The sequence below is a fragment of the Rhododendron vialii genome, chromosome 2a, assembly GCF_030253575.1.
Source record: "Rhododendron vialii isolate Sample 1 chromosome 2a, ASM3025357v1".
NCBI classification, from domain to species: Eukaryota; Viridiplantae; Streptophyta; class Magnoliopsida; order Ericales; family Ericaceae; genus Rhododendron; species Rhododendron vialii.
Window position 1 is genome coordinate 3,399,785 of NC_080558.1, and position 21,235 is coordinate 3,421,019.

At 38.4% G+C, this 21,235-nt stretch overlaps 2 protein-coding genes across 2 annotated transcripts; both read right to left on the reverse strand.

Annotated features, from left to right (window-relative positions):
* Positions 1 to 810: 810 nt before the first annotated feature.
* LOC131316977 (protein ALP1-like) lies at positions 811 to 6,226 on the reverse strand. The gene is made up of 6 exons (XM_058346557.1): positions 6,048 to 6,226; positions 4,012 to 4,141; positions 2,370 to 2,443; positions 1,758 to 2,055; positions 1,422 to 1,653; positions 811 to 1,287 (listed from the first exon to the last, which is right to left on the reverse strand). The coding sequence occupies exons 1-6, from the start codon at positions 6,224 to 6,226 to the stop codon at positions 821 to 823; spliced, it is 1,380 nt and encodes a 459-aa protein (XP_058202540.1). The 3' UTR covers positions 811 to 820.
* Positions 6,227 to 6,500: 274 nt separating this feature from the next.
* LOC131316803 (putative calcium-transporting ATPase 13, plasma membrane-type) lies at positions 6,501 to 14,551 on the reverse strand. The gene is made up of 3 exons (XM_058346251.1): positions 13,820 to 14,551; positions 9,527 to 9,860; positions 6,501 to 8,897 (listed from the first exon to the last, which is right to left on the reverse strand). The coding sequence occupies exons 1-3, from the start codon at positions 14,359 to 14,361 to the stop codon at positions 6,708 to 6,710; spliced, it is 3,066 nt and encodes a 1,021-aa protein (XP_058202234.1). The 5' UTR covers positions 14,362 to 14,551; the 3' UTR covers positions 6,501 to 6,707.
* Positions 14,552 to 21,235: the final 6,684 nt, after the last annotated feature.

Below are 21,235 nucleotides of genomic sequence, written 5' to 3' on the forward strand. Positions count from 1 at the left end.
CTTAAAAAATAAGTACTTATTTCATATTTTCAAACTCAAAAATAGTGTAAATAAAAAATAATTTTTTAATTTTTTTTGCACCGTTTAAAAGATCTCATTGAGATCTTTCAAATAAGATCCATATTGCATATTTTTAAATTTTAATAAACTCATTATTTTTAAGCTTGAAATTACCTTCTTAAAAAATAAGGACTTATTCTGGCTATGTTTGGTAATACTGTCACTTTTCTGTTTTCTGTTTTCTGTTTTCTAAAATCAATTTCTACTTTTCCTAAAAAAAAAGTGAAAGCAGAAAATATGTTTGTGTCAACCTGTTTTTTTTTAAAAAAAAAGAATTTCTAAAACCAGTTTTTACTTTTCTTAAAAATGTCTCTCTTGTAATTTCTCCACTAATTCCCATACGATACAACAGAGAGAGAGAGAGAGAGAGAGAGAGAGAGAGAGAGAGATACGGGGTAGAACAATTCTACCATTGGACAATTCAAATTGAATCACACCAATCTAACGTCAAACTGAATCAAACCAATCTAATGTCAAATTGAATCAAACCACTCCGATCACTCTCATAGTCTCATAAAAGCAAGTAAGGAAAGTACAAAAACATGAGTTCTACCGATTCTGTGGCAAACGAAAGCATTAAAAAATTGCCCACAAACCTGTCCAATATTGTAAGCACTCAATGATGGAAGTAGAAGAATTGAGAGAAGGCCTATTGCCTGGGAAGGTCAGTGAATCAGAATGCAACTATTAGGAACAAGCATTAAGCCTGTAAATCAAAGACAACAAACAGGACTGAAAGGAAAATCACATCACCAATGCATCAAAGCCTTTGGCTATTAAAGATTTGGCGGGCAATAGTATTGCGAACTCTAGCCATTTCTCGCAATTGAGCGGGGGTTACATTGATTTGTTGAGAAGAGCTCCTACGGCCTTGTTCACTCTCAACAATCAAATCTTCCTTGCTATAGAATTTGAACACTGCATCATTTTTGTCATGCATCCTTATAAAGTTGTGGACGGTGCAACAAGCGGTTGGCAAATATTTTTGGGTCCGCACACTAAAGCCTTTAGGCATTTGTTTCAAGATAGGAAATCGCGCCTTCAATGCACCAAAGCAGCGCTCTATCACGTTGCGAAGGGACGAGTGACGATAATTGAACCATTCTTCTTCTTTCGTAGGTAATCGTCTACGTCCACGGAACAAGGACAAGTGGTACCGCTCACCCTTGTATGGCGTTAGAAACCCAGGCATATTTTGATACCCCGAATCAACCACATAATACTTACCTATAAAGTAGGTGACAAATTAATCGATCACATGCCAAAAATAAGCCTGAAAAACTGAAAGAACATGGCAGTAAGACCTCATATGTGTTCACAATTTACTAATTTGTCACTAAAAAAACTAGAGAAGTACTTACCTAGAGGTGCCATGGGAAATTCCATTGCTGGATTATTCGCACACTCACAAAGCACTCGTGAGTCATTTGCCGTTCCCTCCCAACCCGACAAGACGTAAGTAAATCTCATATCAAATGAACATGCAGCCATTACATTTTGTGATGTGGTCTTGTGCCTCCCACGGTATGGAATTTGCTCACGAGCAGGAACCTTTGCATCGATATGTGTACCATCTATAGCACCAATACAATTCTATAGCCAAGGACACAAGTAAACGTAACTATAATGTTAGACAATTTTATAATACCATGTGCAATATGAAACAGAGAAGGGATTAGTGAAACTTATCATAATACCTTAAAGAATGGCCAGTACTTTTGATTGTTCATAATCTCTGGAGGGACCTCATCAAATGGGGGCGGTTGAATGATAAGCTTCCCAAGCTTACACACAGCCTTTAATACTCGTTTAAAATACTTAGAGATGGTTTCCCCTGAATGCTGGAATCGCTCTTGGATTATGCGATTTCTACTGTTGTGTCCAACTACGAGCAAAAATATACATACTTGCTCTTGTACTGTTAAGTACCTTGAATGCTTTAACCCAGTGTGTACTTTAAGCGCCTCACAAAATGCAATAAAAACAGAAATGGGCCTTTGAAAATGAAAACAGAAAACAGGAAATGAAATGGTTACCAAACAAGGCCTCTACGTTCTGGAATGGGCCTTTGGAAGTATTTATCCCAAGTCAAAGTTTACTACGCGTGAGTGGCAAATGCTTTGACGGCCAAAGTTTAGAAGGTCACCTTGACCTTACTGATCAGAAAAGCAGATTGCAATTCCAACACTCTCTATGTACCAAATCATTCTGTGATGTTTATCGTAAGTTTTTGTGTTCATATAGTGTGTTTTTTTTGGTAATGCAGGGTGTTCCAAGCCAGCTTGGGCGCTCGTCAGACTAATTCTTACAGCCCCTCCTGCAACAATTCCACACGATTACATATTGGGTGGCACCTAGAGTTGTTGGAAAAGAAAAATCGAACCTAAGACCTTAAAATGAAACAAATACATAATGTCAAGGCAAGATCACCAGATCAATCCTTTAGTATGGGGGTGTAAAGACTTCCAAGACCTTAAAAATAATGTATTAACGAAAATAATTTTTTTGATGTTTTGCACCGTTCAAAGGATCTTATCGAGATTTATCAAATAAGATCCATACTACACACAAAAATTATTTCAGTAAGTTCATTATTTTTTAAGAATCCTTAGCGGAACACAAATTGAATTAAGTTCAGTTAATCCGGACTAATACACAGTGATAAAATATGTGTTCTGCTTGACTGATTTCTTAGTCCTAAATTAATGGGTTGCTCCAAACGTAGGGCCGAGACCGATGTAGCACAATACCCGGTAAGACCGGAGTCGAATTGAAAACTCCGAAGGATGCGAATCCTAAGGTTGCTGGTTCCGTACACAGCGGCGAACAGGTTTTGATCCCCTGTTCCCGCTCACATGAGCCCTGGCAATGCCTCGAATTCGTCCAACGGACGTAGTTTTCACCAACTAAATTATTTAATTAAATTAATGTGCAAAAAATTGCGAGACGAATCTTAATTGGGTCGCGGCGCGCCTTTACCCAGCGACCAAACCTCAGCAAAACTACTCACTCATTATTAACAATAAAAGGAATAAAACCCTAAAATTAATCATGTTTTTTTACGCGAGATAAAAAAATAAATAAACAAAAGATAACAACTAATTGAATACCGACGAACAACTTTAATAAAGAATAGAAATCAATACGAATTATCGGAGTGCGAAGATCTGAACAAAACTTTGAAAACTTGAAGAAAAAACTCCGAAAATAAGAACTCGCAAGTCTAAAAGCTGTTATAATAAAAAGCCAACCAAAGAACGGCAGTCCTGTTCTTCGATTTTTCTTCCGTAAAAAGTCACTGAAAAAATGTTGCCGAAAACCAAAAATCGTCTGTTAGAGCTCCCCCCTATTCCTTCGTCCGTGCAGCTTTCTTTTTTAAAGCTGCTGCTACTGACCTTTTTCATCAGAAAAGCTATGTGCACAGCAGCTTATACACAGCAGCTGTGCACAGATGCCATTTTCTCTCGACTCGGGTCGCACAAAGATGATCGGAGCCGCTCATTTTGTTCTAAATATGTCGTTTAAGGTCTCTGTAAAAATGAGCTTCGTTCGATATCGTTAGAGGCGTTAACAAAACACCCAAAATCACTACAAAATTTAGGCATAAATTTTATAGTGATTTTGGGTATTTTGTTAACGCCTCTAACGATATTGAACGAAGTTCATTTTTTACAGAGACCTTAAAAGACATATTTAGAACAAAATGAGCGGCTCCGATCATCTTTGTGCTACCCGAGCCAGGAGAAAATGGCATCTGTGCACAGCTGCTGTATATAAGCTGCTGTGCACATAGCACTGCTTTTTCATCAGCCCTTGTGAGATATCACTTGTATAAGCCCTTTTGAGATATAAGTCACTTGGGCCTAGCCTTGGTCCACCATTTAACTATTAAGCCCAACATATAATAGAATAAATCCAAACCCAATTCTTTATTTACTTTCAGTGAACAACCATTCCTTGGCCAATTAGTGCTAAACTGTTAGACTTCATATTGCTAATCAGATTAAACTTGAACAGCCCAATCTTCGACCACCATTTCATGTTCCAACTTTGCACTTCTTGTATTAAAACCTCCAAATACCTACAATACAAAGATCAAGCATTAAAACTTTAAATAATAATATAAATAGACTTATCAATGGTAAATTAGGAGGCGCGTATATGAACATTTACGTGTCTATCATGTTCTTACGTGAGAGATTTGAAAACATGATTATTTTGCTACAAATTGAATTAAGTTCAGTTAATCCAGACTAAGACCGCGATTGATTGCAGTCGTAATCAACGTGTCTCAGCTGGGGTGATATTACATTATGTTTTGCGGACAAATTAGTTTGTTTGGACTGAAAAAACATGAGTTTTATGGTACAAAGAAACAAGCCCATACCCGTTTGGATGGCATTCTAGTAAACAAATTAAATGGAGTAATGGATTGGCTTCTCATTTAGTTTATATGAATTAACAATCCCAAGATTACTAGTCCCAGATTGAGCAATTAAAACTGGTTTGGAACATGTCCATACCTCGTTTTTGGCATCAAATATTGGGTTAGCACTGAAGGGCTATTTAATTAGATATTAATTAAATTGGACCGATTTTGATGAGTTTCTCGGACTAAACATCTCGAGGTTCTTTGATGGGCATAGAAAAATCTACTTGGTAGCAAGTTAGCAACCACAAAACCAATAGAACAAGGATTAGCTCTGTAGTTGGTCTACAAGCAAGGTAAGTAGGTCCATTATCGGCCGGCTACGGACCGAAAAGACCTAACAAAGTAATCCCTTATCTCAGATCGGAAATGCTAAAATTAATGGGTTACATTAATTTTGTGATTTGGAACAAGACCCGATTAATTAAAATCCGAATGAAGCGAGATGTACCGGATAGTTTACCATTAAGATTCATTTGCTTGGAGAAACATGAAGTCCATTCTTCCAAAGGACCCCGAGCAAAACAAGTGGTCCATTTCTTTACATGGACACGTGGGGTCCTAAATAATGAACCTGGGCATGCATCCAAATAGCCAAGGTGGGAAGTTCTTTCAAAAATTATTTGGTGGTAGTGTGGTACCACGTGACGGTCAAGGTGCCCCAACAATCTTATTCACTCCACACATTGGCGAATCGACTTTGGGGCACGCAGGGTCAAAAGAAAAAGAAGTGCACTCGATCCATTGGTGTTGTTCCAGGTGGACAATAGTATACATCTGTTTGGTTGCTTGAATACCACAGTTGCGAGCGCTAGCAAAGAACAGAGAGACATACTAACTAATTGAGACATACATCTCAGATATTGATCCTATTTTCGCTCTCTTCCTTTTGTAGCTTCTTTGTAATTCTAACTCAAAAGAATGGAAAGATTAACCCTTCGGATCGATGTCATTTTTCTTTTGCTGTTTGGGAATATGTAATTCATAGCTGGAAGCTTCTGAAAGATTCTTCTAATTCTTTCACACCAAAGTTTATATGTAACTGAAGTGAGAGAGAGAGAGAGAGAGAGAGAGAGAGAGAGAGATTATGAACATTAAGCAGCATGCCTGAAGCTCAGAGTTTTCCTGTGTTGGGTAGCCCAGTCCACTTCACCAAGCAAGTTGAAGGCAGCCCTATTAATTGCATTCTTTTGCAGGGAAAAAAAAAACTCCGAACACTAGTAGAATAAGGGCAGCTGAAGAACAAATGGGCATGATCCTCCTAGGCCAGCCCACATAGCACACAAACTCCATCAGTACTGGTATGGTTAAAAATAAAACCCATTATGTATCAGCATCGTATAGGCCGTTACATAACAAATTTTTGGCCAATATATGACCATATTAACGATACCGTTACGTTTTTTGATATTGCGATTTACAACCCTGGTGATGTGGTAATTATGCCCCAGTCAATAAGTCTATCCCTGGTTGTCAATCTCCCCAAAATAGCCATCCTCTTAATTATTGCCCACCTAGGGATATGACGAGGAAACCATGCAATTCTACACCAAGTAACCAGAGGAAACTTGGTTCTGATGGCCTGGCATGCCGACTTTGTGGTAAAGGATCCACTGGAGTGCAAAGCCCTAACAACGGAATTGGAGCAGTTGGTATTAGGCACAAGAGAAGCAGCAGTGTTTGCAATTTCATCCCGAGTAACAAGACTTCTAGCTCTAGGCCAATGCCATCTTCCATCCAAAATCCAGCAAATCTTCCATCTTCCTCTCAGGGCCGGACCAAAAAAAGGCAGCACTTAGTACAGCTTCAATTTTGCCCCCACTCTTATTTCGATGAGCGTAGTTCTGTTTTCTTTTATAGATTATTTTACTTATCTCTTTGATGCTCTAATATACGTCACAATACGAGTGTTGAAAAGTTATTATTGGCTAGATGGCATACCTAAATTCTATTGACTAGATGATCCGGTTGGCTAAATTCCTTTGTCAAATGACTTAATGCTTTTGCTATTGTTACAAAGAGTAAGGAAATATGCTATGATAAATATTCCAATAAATACAACTGTATTTCTCCAGTTCCATAATAAAGAGATGTATAGTTCTAAATAAAATAAACTACTGTAATTCTTTACACATTAAAGAACTTGAACTCCCCTTCCCTTTGAAAAACTCCCGAGACCAACGACATAATCAAACACCGAAAACCTAACTGATCTTATTCACACAGCTTTTGAATTCCCCCATTTGAGATAGCTGAGAAATGGCTTCTCTGGAACAGGAATCCATTTCACAGTCCATCCAATAGGCCAAGAAACTGAAGCAAACCCAACACAAACTCCCCACTGCCACCAATTCAACCTCTCCGTATCCGCGAACTTCTTCAAGAACTCCACCATCACCACTTGAAGCACAATCGTCAATCCAACAATCACCAAAAACAACTTGCTCTTGTGAATTCCCTCAAACACATTCTTCTTCTCGAGTTTCCTCGCGTTGAATTCGTTGAACACTTGACACAGTACGAAAACATTGAAGATCATAGTGTCGTTGACTTTCGAACTCACATTGAAGGTCGCTTCGCCTTTGAATTGTAATGTAAGCAGGACCGCGATTTGATAAGCTGCCTGAGAGAGCAAGTTCCTCCACATAACGTTGGTTATGAGAGGCTTTGTTCGACCCACTGGTGGTTTCTCCATTAGCTCCTTTGTGGGTTTTTCAGTTGCTAAAGCCAATGCTCCCAATGTGTCCATAATCAAGTTAACCCATAACAATTGAACCGCGGAAAGTGGGACCTCTCCGGCTGAAACCGCGGCAACAAAGTTGATGACAAGGGCAGCAACATTCACAGTGAGCTGGAACTGAATGAACTTTTGAATGTTGGTATAAACACATCTCCCCCACCTTAAAACAGTGGCCACGGACCCGAAATTGTCATCTAAAATGACAATGTCGGAGCTCTCTTTCGCCACTTCGGTCCCCTGTATCCCCATCGAAAGGCCTATATCGGCTTCTTTCAGTGCTGGCGCATCGTTGGTTCCGTCACCTGTGACTGCCACCACGTGCCCTTTTTGTCTCAAGCATTGTACCATTAGGAGTTTGTCGAATGGAGAAGATCTCGCCATCACGCATATTTTATCAACCTTCTCCATTCGTTCCTCTGGTGTGTAGTTCCTGAATTCCACCCCTTCTACCACTGCTCCACTTTCCATGTCCTGGTTAGGCTTGAGTATCCCACATTCGGTTGCTATCGCTCTAGCCGTGAAAATATTGTCACCCGTGATCATTTTCACGTTCACTCCTGCGTATTGACACTCTTCCACCGCTTTTTTCACACCCGGGCGACACGGATCCTTCAAACCAACTAGCCCCAAAAGGGTTAAACAGTTTTCCTCTATATGGATTTTTCCCTCTTCATTTTCTTGTTCTGGAACTTGCTTGTGTGCAAAAGCGATGCACCGTAGGCTACTAGCAGCCATACCTTGGATTATTTGATCAAATTTCTTCCTTTCAAAATCATCCAAAACCTTGATGTTTCCAGAGACATCGTAGTAATTCGAGCACATTGCCAGTACCATCTCTGCTGCCCCTTTCCAGTGCACACTCATCGTGTTTTCACCCTTCTTCCTCATCAAAATGCCACTTCTTTTCTTCGTTGAGTTGAATGCTTCAACATGTACAGTCTCACAACTCTGCTTAAGTCCCTCCATATCCAGGTTCAGTTCCAAAACAGCCCAAGAAAGAATTGCCTTTTCCGTAGGGCTACCAGTGAACTCAAACTCAGACCCGGAAATGGACTTGTAAACTGAACAAGTCGTGTTCAAACCAACACCTTGGTGTAGCAATTCAACCACACTGGCTGCAAGAGAAGAGGAACCATTTTCGTTTACGAAGTCCTGGCCAAGCCAGAACTTTGTCACCTTCATTTGGTTAAGTGTGAGAGTTCCGGTTTTGTCCGTGCAAATAGTGGTGGCCGAACCCATTGTTTCGCAAGCAGAGAGCTTGCGAACCATGGCGTTGTCACTCATCATCCGCTTCATCGAGTAAGCCAAAGTGAGAGTCACAGCCAAAGGCAACCCTTCTGGAATCGCGACGACCACTATAGTCACTGCAGCAGCTATGATTGCAACAACAGAGTTTATGATGTCGTCGGCTTTGGTCTTGGTGCCATTGTACTCTGTGTTCCCATTTTCATCTTGTGTGTTTCCGGTGAAGTACCGGATTAGTAAGACGACGAGGACCAAGAAAGCGACGAGTAAACCGACTTTCCCGATGGATGAGGTGAGTGTGTTGAGCCTGGATTGAAGAGGGGTTTGTTCGTTGGAGTCATTGCTAATTGTGCTCATCATTTCTCCCCATGTTGTGTTCATTCCGACTGAGGTGACTAACATCCGACCAAACCCATCAGCTACCTGTAGGAAACTCAGAGATTTAAGTTGTTGTATTGTACAGAAAGTATCTTAGACTTCATTCTAGTTGGAAGTTTGGAACAAAGTTATGTTGTTTAGTAAAAGAAAATTTAAAGTAAAAGACGTGTCATCAAAGGCAGAACCAAGATTTTTAGTTAATGGGGTCAAAAACTATACTCATATCCGACTTATTTTCCTTACTAATCCGAAGAAATAATTAAATGAAAAGGTTAATAATTAATGATCTTTGTGCTTTTGCTTTGTAATCCACGAGGAAGACTTTGCATATATTGGAAACCTTGCATCACAATCTCATCTATAATGCTGTCAACTCGTGAGGAGAAGAGAATGCTTGAAAATTTATATGTGTTTGAATTTCATTGGGCAGTTTAAAAAATTTTTGTGGGGCCAAAATAGATAAATTTCGTTCCGAAATGTAAAATGTGCATGTGAAAAAGGACTGAAGTTTTGTTTGTTTTTTTGTTTTTGGCTAATTAGGATGTTTGGAGTCTCTCAAAACGTCTCATATAATGTACTATAGGTAATTATCGGGTTTAAGCTTTTTTGGTTAATTAAGATAGAATTGACTAAAATAAGATGGAAGGCTTTCAATCTTAACCAATTTCAAGTACCTTGGTGCCAGAGAGCAAGAATGGGTTCTGTGTAAGATCAACTTCGACGTGGTCGCTTTCCCCAGTCATGCTGGATTCATCTACTAGCAACGAGTGCCCGTCGATGAACAACCCATCGGCCGGAACTTGGTCACCAATCTTCAAGCAAACCACATCTCCCACGACAATCTCGAAAATGGAAACTTGTTGCCGCCTTCCGTTCCTCACGACGTCGACTTGGATGTTGTTGCTTACTTTGGATAACTTAACGAACTGTTTATTCTGCCTGAAATTGCTCAGTGCTGAGACTGCTATGACCAGAAAGACTGCAACAAATATGCTTCCTCCGTCGTACCTGTTAGGATTTAGAGTAGGTGTTTATGTATTAGCACAAAAATGAAAACTTTCTTTAAGAAAAATAAGTGAAAGATAGCATGCGGTGGGATCGATGAGAGAGACACGAAAAAATTGATGTTCTAAAGATGTACCATATCTCCTTTTTAAACAAATTAAGATTGTGGAATATATCTTGGATAAAGTAACGTATTCGTCAATCAAACATGTCTCCACCCAGCATGATGGATAACAGACATAGACTCGTGTGTTATACAACAATTGCCAAAATATAGTCATGAATAGTACTCAAAAAATAATCATCTATAATGTATAGTAATTATTATTATTATTATTAAAGTGTCGAATGTTTGTCTACTTTTTCATTCCGAAAATACCCTTCCTATTTTCCCCTTCAGAAAAAACGGAACCCCCTTCCTAGCCCTGGCGTCCCCTTCCTAGCCCCCAAGGGACGTATCCCTTCCCAACACTCAAAACGACGTATCCATCTTCAAAACAAACAGTCTGATTTCCAAACTATTACCAACCTTCAATCCGATACCCAGTTCTCATTGATACAAGCAATCTGGAATGCCAAAGTTCCTGCTGCCAAAAAGATTTGCATGTAAGTTAAAATTTTCTCGTCCTCCAGCATTCCGCAATTGCATGAATCAATGACTCCAATTCTTGCTTTCACAATAGATTGTCTATGCACACCAATTGTTCGATGGAATTACTGGCCTACCAATTTTTCCGTTGAAATTACCCATGTGCATGAACTCGTAGCCTTCTTTCAGCGTCGTTCAATTGTTCATTGCCACTTTGATGTTTATAAACAATGGTGCAATCTACCCTGATATTTATTTAATAAACTGTAAACAACGGTGCAATCTACCCTGATATCTTATAAGGCAATAATGACTTACGGAATCTGGAAAATTGTTTTTATTGTTGGTTATGGGTTTTGGCGTTTAGCCTTTATTATCATCCTTTGATTTATTGACAGGATAAGATGATGTCATGTTTTTTTATCTAATTCCTGAGCATTTTTGGATGGTGGTTCCATTGCTTCATTGAAACATTCAGTACTTTCAATAAGAGGCAGAACAACTGCCATCGTGTCCCTCCAGCATAAACCGCGTATAAACCGGAGGTTATTTTCCCAGTATACATGCAATCTTCTTCTCCTCTATACTCTATCAGCTTGAACATGATTTTCCTTCGCACTCTATCAACGATCAAAATCTGTGCAAACTTATCCCATAAGATTTATTCAATTCCATATGATAATTTCAAGCCGCTCTAATGTTCTTTATTAAAACAAATGCTTCTAATTAACATGTTCGACAAAATGCCATTTCCTTTTGTAGCGTGTTAATGAGGTAGAACATGAACACAGTCTGCGTGGGTTGCTTTGATCATGATTGAAGGAATGGAAGAGTAGACGTTAGAGCAGAATAGACATAACAAGTACTCGAGAATTTAGTAGAAGTGGAAGTGGTGGCAGCAGAAGAATATCAAAAAGTGTATCAGGAAACATAAAAGTTATTGTTTCCCTTTTGTTGGAGGGTTGCAAAAGTGAAAAACTAATTGATATTCACATAGTTTGACAAAAGCGGTAGAATGAATAGTTTGAGGAGGTGAAACCATAATCAGAGACACTTCTAGCTTATCAAGAGTTGTCTACCTGATATGTGGAGACATTTCGCTTAAGATAAGGTACGGTACTACATTTCTGAAAATAGGGGAGGTGGAAAAGTGTTTGCTATCAACAACTCAACTGGCCGGCTAAAGCCTCTCTTTTGCAAGAGGAAGATTGTTAACTGAAACTTACAGGAGAATCCCATTGATAGTTGGACAGATTTAGAGGTGCATGGAAAAATCTATGGATCTCAGTTTGGATAGAGCTCTATGTTCATCCTCCATTGTCTTTCGAAAACCGTGATCAAGTGGCCACAATGACTGAAGGTCGGGAGTATTTTAAGATTGCCCATCCAACTCGACGACCATGTTACTTGGTTAAGAGCTAACTCAAAAGATGGAAAAGTTGATGATTTAGATCAATTTAAAGGTGAGGAGGTGATACAGCGCAGCCTCCTTTTACGAAACTAGTGTGCATAAATGAGAGAGATTAAGTCGTGTGTCACGAATTTAGTGCGCAAATTGTAGAATGGTCATTTATTTGAATTTACACAAACAAATGTTAGAACTTATAATTTTCACATTCTTCTATTTGCAACCATGCAATCCTTTTTCTTTTTTTTTATCCTTTTGTCTCGAAGAAGATACGTAAAAGTCGGTCAGAAAGTAAATAAAAGCTCTCAAAAGTCTAATACTAGTCTTTCCAACACTTTTCACATGATTCAGTGGACATGCCCTGTATATTGTAGAAGACTTGAGAGTCACGTTTAATTAATCTTCTACTGGGCCGTTTGATAAAGTTGAAAACTGAACTAAAAGCTGAAAAATTAAGTACTGAAAGCTGAATGCTGAATTTTTTAACCTAAAAAGCTGTTTGATAAATATATCAAGTACTGAATTAAAAAAATGATGATGAATTTTTGTTCCGATTCTTCCTTAATTTACTAATAGTCACAATATACTTAGGGTAATGGTGGAGTGGTAATGGTGGTGGTGGTGGTGGTGGTGGTGGTGGGTTGGTGGTGGTGGTGGTGGGTTGGTGGTGATGGAGCGAGGGTGGTGGTGGTGGTGTTGGAGTGGTGACAATGGTGGTGTAATAGTGGGGTGGCGGTAGAGTGATGGCGGTGTAATGGTGGTTGTGCAGTGGGGACATTGTGGTGGTGGCAGCGGCGGCGACGGCGTGGTAGTTGTGGTGGCGGAGTGGTGGTGAGTGGTGGCGGTGTAGTGGTGGTTGTGCAATAGTGGTGGCGGCGGCAGCGTAGTAGTGATGGTAGCAATGTGGTGGTGGGTTGGAATGGTGGTGGTGTAGTGGTGGAGGTGGTGGTGGTGGATTGATGGTGAGGGTGGTGAAGTGGTAGCGGTGGTGGTGGAGTGGTTGTATATAGGAGTGGTGGTGGTGGTGGTATAGTAATTGAATGTAAGTACAAAAAAATTCAAGTAAAATTAAGTAGCTCAAAACTACTTAATTTTTTTCAACTTTTTAGCCTACATTTTAAGTAGCACTTAATTTGTTAAGCAATGTAAAATTTGGTTATCAAACCTACTGAATCATTTATTACTTAATTGATTCAGTTTTAAGTGCTGAAGTTAGGTCATCAAACAACTTGTAGTCTTGTCTAATACCTTAAACTATGGGCACGGTTACAGTGCACACCTAACGTACGATATGCACGCATAATATCTACCACTGAGAGCCATAAAATTTTACCAAATAGGCGTAACGGTGCATACTATATGCTCCATTAACCTTTGAGAGGCATAACATTTATCATTTAGAGGCATAACATTTGTTCAAAATAGACGTAACATATTTAGTTATACGGAGTGTGTATTGGAGCTCTTCCCTAAACTGTGAAAGTTGGCCTAATGGTTGTATGGTAAAGAGGAAGCTAACGCCAGTGTTAACAAAATGTGTACGAACATAATTCCAAACACAATCGTGTACGAAGTCGTTCCAAGTGAAGGCATGATTTAAAATGTATAATAAATTATATCCACTGCCTTTTATAAAACCCCACTTTTTCTTCAAACCAATCGCATCGTGCCACGTCATCAATCTTGTAAACGTGGCGCGACGCAATTGGTTTGGAGGAAAAGTGAGCGTTTACACCGACAGTTCTGTCTACAATTGGTGTAAACCTCACTTTCCCTCCAAATCAATCACGTCGCGCCACATCATCAACCTCATAAATGTGGCGACATGCGATTAGTTTGGAGAAAAAGTGAGTTTTTACACCCGCGGTAGAAAGAATTTAATCTATTTATTAGCAAGAGTAATTCCTTTATCTAATGAAATAAACCAGAAAACTATAAGAATCTTAAACCTCAAGCAATACATACCATCCATCCTTCAGGCCATGTTCCTTGATGCCAAATCCAAGCGAAAGCGCAGCACATACTAAAAGTATCAAAATGGTTGGATCTCTCAAAGCCTCCCACACAAAATACCACAAACTTTTCATCGGCGGCCTTTGGTAAGTGTTCGATCCAAACGCTTCGCTTCGTCGCGAAACATCCTCGGAATCCCCGCTAATCCCATTCTCCAAATTTGTTTCGAGACCGCAAGCCAGTCCCTCGACCCCGTCGCACTTCCCAAGCCGGTCCAGGTTTTTCTGCTTCACAATTCCCGCAAGGACCGATGGATCGATTTTCGGAAAGCAGGGGTGCGGTTCGAAAACATCAATGAATAGTACTCTGTTTGATGAGACAGGGGATTTCTTTCTGGGTTTTTTCAAGAGGGTGGTAGAGAAGGCCCTAGAGCAGTAGATGGCAGCAAATGCCATGTGCCATCTCTTTTGGTTGGGTTTAGTGAGCATGGTGGCGGGAAGAACAAGCGTGGATCTCTCCAAGTTATCCAGGCTAGCTTGGAGTAGTGAAAACATGTTTTCAAGAACACCAAAAATGTGATTTTTGAGGTTTGTGTGGAAATGGAAGAGTGAAAAGGTGGGGAAAAAAAAAGGGGACTATTTTGTTAGAGAATGAAATGTGAAAGAAGGATTTCAGGACTTAGATCTCGATCTCGATCTCTCTCGCTCTCTCTGGATAGTTCAAAGGTCACAGTCGGTGATTGGCAACTGTAAGGGTTTGAGGGTTTAAGGAGTATTTATAGACATATTTGGCCGCGTAAAGTATCCCGCTATCTATTGCTATGTAGAAACAGGGCAGACTGGGCAGTGTACCCCGATCGGGATCCTGATGCCCCGCCGGGCACATTCCGGCCATCAGACGGCTGATCCGAGCCGTCCAAAAATTCTAAAACAAAAACCGAGTGGGCTTACGCAAGAATCAACGGCATCCGATGTGTGTAGGTGCTCGATCCAAACACTCCATGTTTTTGTGTATATATATATTTTTGTGTATATATATATATATATACACAAAAACATGGAGTGTATATATACAAAAATATGGAGTGTTTGGATCAAGCACCTTCACACATCGGATGCTGTTGATTCTCATGTAGGCCCACTCGGTTTTTTTTTTAGATTTTTGGACGGCTCGGATCTGCCGTCCGGTGGCTGGAATGTGCCCGGCGGGGCGTCGAAATCCCGATCAGGAACACTTTTGGTCGGGAACTGTAGCACGACTCAGCGGAGACTTGTTTTTAATTCGTAATCTTAGTCGCATCCTTCATTATGCCAAAAAAAAAAAAGACTAGGCAACAAAAAGTATAGACTTTGTTTGTTTGGTTTTGAGTTTTGAGCAAGAACATGACAATTTTCACCAATCTTCAGGGCCGTAGCCAGGATTTTAACCTAGCAGTAGCGAAATATATACTTAAAAAAATGAAAAGATGCATTGTAATATGAATAGTCATTGCCAATCAAAAACATATGAATAGTCATCGACTCTAAAAAAAAGTCAATAACGATTTTTTTTTCTTCATATAATGCAAATACTCTATTGCTCAATACAAACTCAATAAGAGATTTAAAATATTTTTAATCATTTCTCTAACTTCGATTTTTTTTTATCCACTCTCTAACTTCAATTGAATATCGAAAAATGGAAAAAGACTAGCATTTTTTTCAATAGAGTTTGAGAAATTCACACAAAGTGTAAAACGAAAAATGATTTTTTAATTTTTCAAAAGTCCACTACTACATAGTGCCGACATTGGAAATTTGGAAGTCCACTAAACGAAAAATTCACTAACGCCGAGTCATGCACAGTGCCGACTGTTTTGATTTTGGTTAACTTGTTTAATTTTTTAAGTTAAATTATTTTAGGTTAAAGTGTGGATTTTTTTCCCCTTAATTAGATCTCATCGTTTATATTATTTTACTTTGGCCCATTAAATTTAGTTTTGGAATACTATTTTAGGCCTCCTTTCTTAAAAAAAATAGAGGATTTAGGACTACTATATAGCAAAAAATAAGAAAAAAAATCTAGCGGTGGCAAGTCTATATAAGTTGGGGATAAATATATATTTTTTACATATAATAATTACATTTTCTAAAATTTTTGCAGTGGCGGCTGCTCCTACTAGGCCCCCATGGCTCCATCCTTGCCAATCTCACAATTTTAATTCACACTTAGCAAAAAGAAAAACACTTAGAGAAACTAGTCAAAAATTTGCCTCAATATAATTTTATTCTTCCAAAATTAGGCCACATTCTCCCTAAATTTTGATCTTGTATTTTTTTCGATATTTTTTTATTCTTCGTAACTTTTTTCTTCACTTTTCGTCGTAATATTTGGGATTAATCATTCTTCCTGATGAAAGGAATCAGAAATGTATGAAAATGTTCCCCGAAGTTGAAAAAATTCATGTAAGACGACAAAAGTGCCAAAAATCCCAGCTGTTTGGGGAGTATTTTTTTTTCATCTTTTAGTCATATTTTGTTAAGTAAATTTCTTTTACTTTTTAGACTACTATTATCGAAACAAATGATTAATCCAAAAAATTCCGTAAATTTTTTTCGAAGTTAAAATAGCAAAATTTGGTTCCGAAATGTAAAATGTCTGTCTGAAAAAGGGCTCAATGGATCCGCCCATGCTTGTCATGTATAATTTTTGACCAAGAAGATTTTTTTTTTCTTCGGCTGATGATTAGGATGTTTGGAGTCTCTCAAGCACATCTAAAAGTCTTTTCGTATGTACGAGGTAATTATCGGGTTTAAGCTTTTTAAAATTGTTAACAAAGTGGACTTGACTTAAAATAGTGAGTATGGGGTGTGTAATAGAGTTGTGAACAAATTGATCCGACACCCCATTAACAAATGGCAAATTATCGAAATCTCTCCGAGTATTCTACAAATTACAGATTACTCCCCACATTTTAAAAATTACGAAATACCTCCTTTCTCATCACATATTACTCCCTTCTCGTGATGTAGCCGCTAGGAAATTCGCCCAAATCTGTCTAACATCATCAAATCTCAGTTACAATGGAACAACACGCTGTCCTTTTATAGTAACTTGTGAAATGTTGCAGAGGTGTGAAAATAGTCTCTCTCTCTTTTTTTGAAAGGCGAAAAAGTTTGTTAATCTTTGAAAACAAATTACAAAGATTAAAAGGACCCTAAGCAGCATCAAGCCGAAGAAAAAGAAAAACCATCCACATGGTGAAAATAGTCTTTCACGTGCAAAAAAAAGACAGGCTTGTCAATTATAATTAGAATTTTATGATGTGAGACAGATTCCGTCGAACTTCCTTGCCGCTGCACCACAACAAGGGAGTAATTTGTTCTGAGACTGGGGGTATTTTGTGATTTCCCAAACATGGGGGGGCAATCTACAACTTTCAAAAATCACGGGGTGGTTTTGGTAATTTACCCATAGGAAATTGGAGAGAATAGATTACTCTACACACTTCAACAAACTTTTCAAAGGTAGATAGAAAAACAGGAAAGTTTAAGGAAAGTTTAAGGAAAGTTTCATCTTTACACGTCAGGCCATTTAAGGAAAGTTTCATCTTTACACGTCAGGCCATTTAAGGAAAGTTTCATCTTTACACGTCAGGCCATTTAAGGAAAGTTTCATCTTTTTTTTATGCTTTGCTTCATTCTTGCCTTGTCTTTGGGTTGAAGGAATGACCAAAAGTCAAAAGTCTACGCGTGAAGGAAAATACTTAGAAGGTCACCTTGCTGAGCAGAAAACAGAGAGCCAATTCCAACTCTGTTCCCAGATCATTCCAGTGATATTTTATCGAAAGTTTTTGTGTTCATATCCATTTGTAGTAAATGTATGGGATTAGAACAAGTTCCAAGAGTTTTTTTTTTTTTTTTTTTTCCTCATAATGCAGGGTGTCCCAAGCGGGTGCACCTCGGACTAATTTCTATACACCTTCCTGCAGCCGTTTCACACGCTTACGCGTTGAGTGAGATGACCCCAAAAATTGGTGAAAAAAAAATAATCAAACTTGAAACCTTAGAATGAAGCAAATACATAAGACTCAACACAAGACAAGGTCAATCCTTTAATTTTTGTGTAATGCTTAAGGAATGAGAAGAGTTTTAGTAATAGAGAATCTCCCAACCGTAAATTCATACCGAACATGGTAGATTCGGCCCCGAAAAATTATTTTGCTCCCTTAGATACCGAGTGAGCATTGTCACCGATTTTTTATTAGCACCGTCACCTGATATCTCAAATTCCTACAATACCACAAAGCGGCGACAGCCCATCCGAGAGAGTGAATTACCTTCTTCTTTTTTATCGGCGAGAGTGGGTCACTTGAACCCAGTGAAATCTTGGAAAACTCTATTACATGTGTTTGGTTTGATTGCCCATCAGTGCCGGCCCAGAGCAAGGCGATCACCTTGGGCCCCCAAAATTTCGCTGAAATATATGAGGGGCCCAAAAATTATGAAGTATTCAACAAGTATTGCTCTATAAAATTACATTTATTCAAAATGAGAGTGTCAAATTCATGAAAATTGATTATACAACCATAATGTACTTTTCCCTTTTTATAATTTTTCTTTTTCAAGTTGACCTTTTTTTTCATATTTTGTTGTATAATGCATAAAAGATCCCATTTTTCTTAATTTGCATTAGAACCCCAAAATGTCAAGGCCGATACTGTCACCCATTTGTTACACCTAGTCAGTTGAACCTATTGGATTTCTCTCATGAACCCACTTGATCCATCATCATTACATCCAATGGCTCATCTTTCGCTACGCACCAAGATAAAGCATACACCTATATTTACCAGTCTATTCTCTCCAAGTCCAGGCCAGGCAAAACTTTAGTCACATAATTCTTCAAAATGTCATGTGCTCCCGCTTTCAATTCTCGCTCTCGTGAATTTTAGAAGATTGGGAGGTGTTTCGAAAATACTTTCACGATCGAGATCGCACTCTAACTAAGCACTCACACCCGAATAATGTGACTGTCAAAACATAAGTGTACTCACTCATAGTGACTCACCTTTCCACTCTCGTCCTTTATGTCTGTTCAAAATCTCTTTGATTTGCCACGAATGAAATCCCTTTCTATCTCTATGCGTCACTCTCCACTCCTCCTCTTTTCCAATCCTCATCTTCCTCTTTCGTGCTTATGTTTAGAGCAAAATAGGTTGAAGATTTATTTATTTATTTATTTTTAGATGAAAGTACGTAGGAAGAGGTAGTCTTCTATAGCACATAAGTTTTGATGAGGAGAGAAAGAATTCGAATTCCATGGGTTGAAGTGCTGAATCCCAACGCCAGATGAGTCTGTAGCTGCCTCTGATACCACACATTTGTGGAAATTTTATGTCCATCTCAAAAGTAATTGGCAATGAGTGGAGAGGTTCCAAATGTTATTAAGTGATCACCCATTCCACTCCCAAGCAATGTGAGACTTTATATCTTAACATCCCCCCTCACGTGCAGCCGCATTTGAGGTCTGTCATGTGTGGCCACTTTTGGGTCATATCATCGTGCAGCCTTTTTGCTGGTCTGTCATCGTGGGGTGTGGATTGTTAATTTTTAAAATGTGGGGTGGAACGGGCCCCGCTCTGATATACCAGTTGAGTATTTTACGAAACCAGGTTATATAGCCAGAGCAGATCTCATGAATAACACCAGTATTATTTATGATACATGTCTTATGAATAGCAGTATCAGGTTTACCAACAGACTTCAACAGCAGCATACATACCCATTACCCATGGTATGGATAGGAGATATTAATCACAGCTATAAGTTTATCTTAGGATTAAACTTTATAGACAGTATGAATGGAAGCATCACATTTAGCAAACACTTTGTGACATTTCACAAACGTAGTTTACAGGTAGAAACATTACATGCCCAGAATTTAGAATCAGAGTTGTCAGCTAAGCGTGGTGGAACCATAGACAAAATAGAAAAAATAGCATAAGAAAATAGGATAGTAAAAGAAAAAATAGCAGAAGCATTAAGAGAGGTACCCTTTCCAAATACACATTTAGATTCATACGAAGAAACCTTAGATGATACTGTCGGAACAGAATTTGAATGGTTAATGGAAGAACAGTTAGAAGAACAGTTAATCCAGATAGACCATGATATAATAGATTTTTGTCAAATAGAATATTCTTTGTCAATTCTTGATCGCAAAAAGAGAAAAAGAACAGATAAAGATCTGTTAGATGAATTAATCAGGTTAGTAGATGAAACCCAGATTTTAGGAGAAAACCCAATCAAACATTGGAATAAAACCAAGACTCTAGCACACTTAGAAATCATTAATCCAGATTTTAAAATTAGTACCCAGAAAATAGTATACAGTCCTTTAGATATAAAAGAATTTGAAAAACAGATTAATGAATTATTAGATCTTAATGTAATAACAGGAAGTATCAGTCCCCACAGAAGTGCAGCTTTTATGGTAAGAAATCATGCAGAAATCAAACGAGACAAGGCACGAATGGTCATAAACTATAAACGTCTTAATGACAATATCCAGTTAGATAGCTATGATATACCCAGTAAAGAACAGCTCATAAATAGTATCCAAGATGCAACAATCTTTAGTAAGTTTGATTGCAAATCAGGATTCTGGCAGATTATGTTGGATCAGTCTAGTAGACCATGGACAGCATTCACATGTCCCCAAGGATGCTATGAATGGATTGTCATGCCCTTCGGCTTGAAAACAGCTCCCAGTATTTTTCAAAGAAAAATGGATAGCATATTTAAAAACTATAATTCTTTTATTCTTGTTTATATTGATGACATTCTTGTTTTCAGTAAGACACAGGAAGAACATTACCGGCATTTTAGGATAGCTTTTCAGTTGTTTATAGATAATGGTTTAATCATTAGTAAAAAGAAAATGGAGTTGAATAAAGAATATATAGAATACTTAGGAGTAAGGATAGGGAATGAAAAAATACAGTTACAACCACATATTGCACAAAAAAATTTAGAATTTTCAGATAAAATAGAAGATAAGAAAAAACTCCAGTCATTCTTAGGAACCTTGAATTATGCCAGACCTTACATAAAAGATCTTAGCAAAATCATAGGACCCTTGTATAGTAAAACGACCCCAACCGGTCAAAAATACTTCAACCAGCAAGATGTTGATCTTGTCAGAAAAATCAAAGAGATTTGTAGAAATCTACCAGAGCTAGAATTACCATTAGAATCAGATTACATAGTAATAGAAGTAGACGCAAGTGAGAAAGGATGGGGAGCAATACTCCTTAGTAAACTCACTAAATATTCAGCAAAATCCACAAAAAAGATTTGTAGATACTCCAGTGGAAAATATAAAGAAAAGGGAAATTTAGCCAGTATAGATTGTGAAATATTAGGAGTTATTAACGCCATTAATAGC

Excerpts from the sequence above, each read along its gene's own strand:
- LOC131316977 (XM_058346557.1), bottom strand. The coding sequence starts at position 6,226 with ATGGAAGATGGCATTGGCCTAGAGCTAGAAGTCTTGTTACTCGGGATG. Across the intron at positions 1,654-1,757 it reads AGTACTGGCCATTCTTTAAG|AATTGTATTGGTGCTATAGA; the intron begins GTATTATGATAA and ends CCTTGGCTATAG. Across the intron at positions 1,288-1,421 it reads ATTTCCCATGGCACCTCTAG|GTAAGTATTATGTGGTTGAT; the intron begins GTAAGTACTTCT and ends CCTACTTTATAG.
- LOC131316803 (XM_058346251.1), bottom strand. The coding sequence starts at position 14,361 with ATGTTTTCACTACTCCAAGCTAGCCTGGATAACTTGGAGAGATCCACG. Across the intron at positions 9,861-13,819 it reads CATGGCCTGAAGGATGGATG|GTACGACGGAGGAAGCATAT; the intron begins GTATGTATTGCT and ends AAATCCTAACAG. Across the intron at positions 8,898-9,526 it reads TCTTGCTCTCTGGCACCAAG|GTAGCTGATGGGTTTGGTCG; the intron begins GTACTTGAAATT and ends AGTTTCCTACAG.